This window comes from Octopus bimaculoides, chromosome 4, assembly GCF_001194135.2.
Source record: "Octopus bimaculoides isolate UCB-OBI-ISO-001 chromosome 4, ASM119413v2, whole genome shotgun sequence".
NCBI classification, from domain to species: Eukaryota; Metazoa; Mollusca; class Cephalopoda; order Octopoda; family Octopodidae; genus Octopus; species Octopus bimaculoides.
In genome coordinates this window covers 92,211,538-92,214,037 of record NC_068984.1, presented here as the reverse complement: position 1 = coordinate 92,214,037, position 2,500 = coordinate 92,211,538, and the positions used below count along the sequence as shown (strand labels likewise).

General features: G+C 34.9%; 1 protein-coding gene across 1 annotated transcript in view; it reads right to left on the bottom strand.

The window, feature by feature from the left end:
- LOC106879865 (cartilage matrix protein) overlaps window positions 1-2,500 on the bottom strand; it is a 54,123-nt gene that overhangs the window by 31,104 nt on the left and 20,519 nt on the right. Inside the window, exon 6 of the mRNA XM_052967643.1 lies at window positions 548-696. Coding sequence (XP_052823603.1) covers window positions 548-696 — 149 coding nt within the window. The remainder of the gene's footprint in view (window positions 1-547; window positions 697-2,500) is intronic.

Below are 2,500 nucleotides of genomic sequence, written 5' to 3'. Positions count from 1 at the left end.
AGTTGCCATGACATACAAGTGGTAGAGATCACAACATTTTCCCTGAACGGAATGCCAGCTGAGTGGACTGAAGCAACGTAAATGGTTTTGTTCAAGAACACATGTTGCCCGCTCGGGAATCGGAAGCGCCGGATTATTAAATATACGTCTATGTGACGTTGTGGAGACAAAATACACAATATTTCCAATAATTCTTTCTACTATTGGCACAAGGCCCGAAATTTTGTAGAAATTAGATTTCGTCGACTCCAATATTTAACTGGTACTCATTTTATTGACCCTGAAAGGGTGAAAGGCAAAGTCGACCTCGGCAGAATTTGAACTCTGAGCATGAAACCACAAGAAATCCCGCAAAGCATTTTGTCCAATGTGCTAGCTCACCACCTTTAAATAGATAATGCCCTAATTAATGACATTAATCGATTTATTTATATTATCTAAATTTCTGTAGATGTTAATATGTAACCGCTCTTTCCTTGATTATTTACATGAAACAGGATTGACATTTAGCTTCATGAAAATAGTGGAGTAAAAATATAGTGTTTACCTCTTTTGAAGATAAGCCGATGTTTAAATTACGGACAAAATATTTGACGAAATTTAGCTGCTTTTTAAAATCATGTCTTGCGATGCTTGTAGAAGAATCGAGAATGAATACAATGTCAGCAGGCTTCTTGCAGGGGATAGATGGAGCTTCTGAAATTATATTATCACATATAATGCAACAAGCTGGAAGAGACAAACTGAAGGACAGTTTGCGGAGTGAGTGGCAGTGAGAGAATTATATGTGGGCGAGAAAACTGAATGTATTATAATTAATGTGAGTTGCAGCAAAAAGTTTTGTAATGGTTGGTGTAGCAGGGATTGTAATCAAAATGAAATTGCAAATTTTTGTTGTAAATTTTACTTCAAATATATTCCATTAAAAAAATGATTGAAAACAAAATACTACGTATTGATTTTAAATCATGGAAGATCACACGCACATAAACAACCATGCACACACATTGAGGTACAGTTACTTATGCTATAACGTTGTCTGTAAATATATTGTTACCACTACACGGATCCGCGACGCCAGATTGTAAATGAGTGCAACGATATTTTAAGCATCGTTTACTAGCACATCTGAGCTCATTTTCAAATATTACAAGATGATCTACCTCACGACTCCTCACATCCATCACATCCACCGCACCCATCAGTGATCTACTTCATTGCCTACCCACATCTACCACATCGAAGCTAATACAAACAAATTTCCTGGTTCATAATTGGTAATAAAATTCGTATACAGAAGGCCGATGACCATGACATAAACTACTATTAGTCTCCCGGTACACCACAAATATTAAAAAACTTTCTCTTATTACCAGAAATTATTATGTTCTAACTGAATTGATTAAGTCTTCCTTACCACTCCTACCCAACACTATAATACTTTCCTTTTAACGACCGTATTCCTCTAACCACTATATTTCGCTACAATTTCGGTTGTCTCACCTATTGCACCCCACTTCCCACCCACAGTGTTTTCCTTCTCAATCCTCTCCTACCAGCGCGCTGTTACATCTCCTGCCTCTCCTTTGTTTTCAACGTAAAATACAGATTTTTCAAGGTTTTTCTGTACTGTGTTAGCTTTTTTTTATGTCATCTATCTTTATTTCCTCTTTTTTCCTACTTCATGCGACCCGCTAAGATTTATTGTAAACTATGCGACTACTTGCACCTCTAAAATTGCCTATCCACTATTTGATTATCTCTTCATAATTTCATCTTTGCTAGGTATCGGTTTCCATCCGGCCTAGCTTCCCTAGCCTGTTTCTTTAAGTTTTAGTTTCTAAGTCAATGTTATCTTTTTCTTGCTACCGTTAATTGACATCTCTTAATTTAAAAACTCCACCTCATCGATCCTACCCTTCTCCCTCCATTTCATCTTTCCATAATTTTTTCTCGCTTTGACTCTCCCTCTAATACTTTTCTGTTGAATCTATATATCCTATGTATATTTAAAAGTACTGTCTTTGACCAAGTTATTTGCTAGCGTTTCTATCATGATTTCGCACCAAGGGTAGAGTTTTGTTGGACCTTATTACACAATATACATAGTTATGTCAGCAGTTATCGATTATTGGAATATGTGCTTGCATGTGTCTGTATGTGTGTATATGTATTGACGTCAGGGAAGCCATGTATTTTTTCGTCAAGAAATAACAAAAATTGTGTTTAATCGTTTAAATATATTTCCAAATGTCACAAAAGCTTGTACTGCACTGCCGAAGGTAAGTATGAAAATAAATATGTAAAACAAAATAAGATAAAATATAGTATTTCTTATATATTTCAGTTACACACAAACATCCCTAGAGTTTTAATATTATTAATATATATATATATATATATATAAGGTTGAGGAGGGTATGAAGAATTAAGATATAAACACAAATTAGGTAATCATACTCATACTGTTTGACTTAAAATGCACATCCGTATATATATA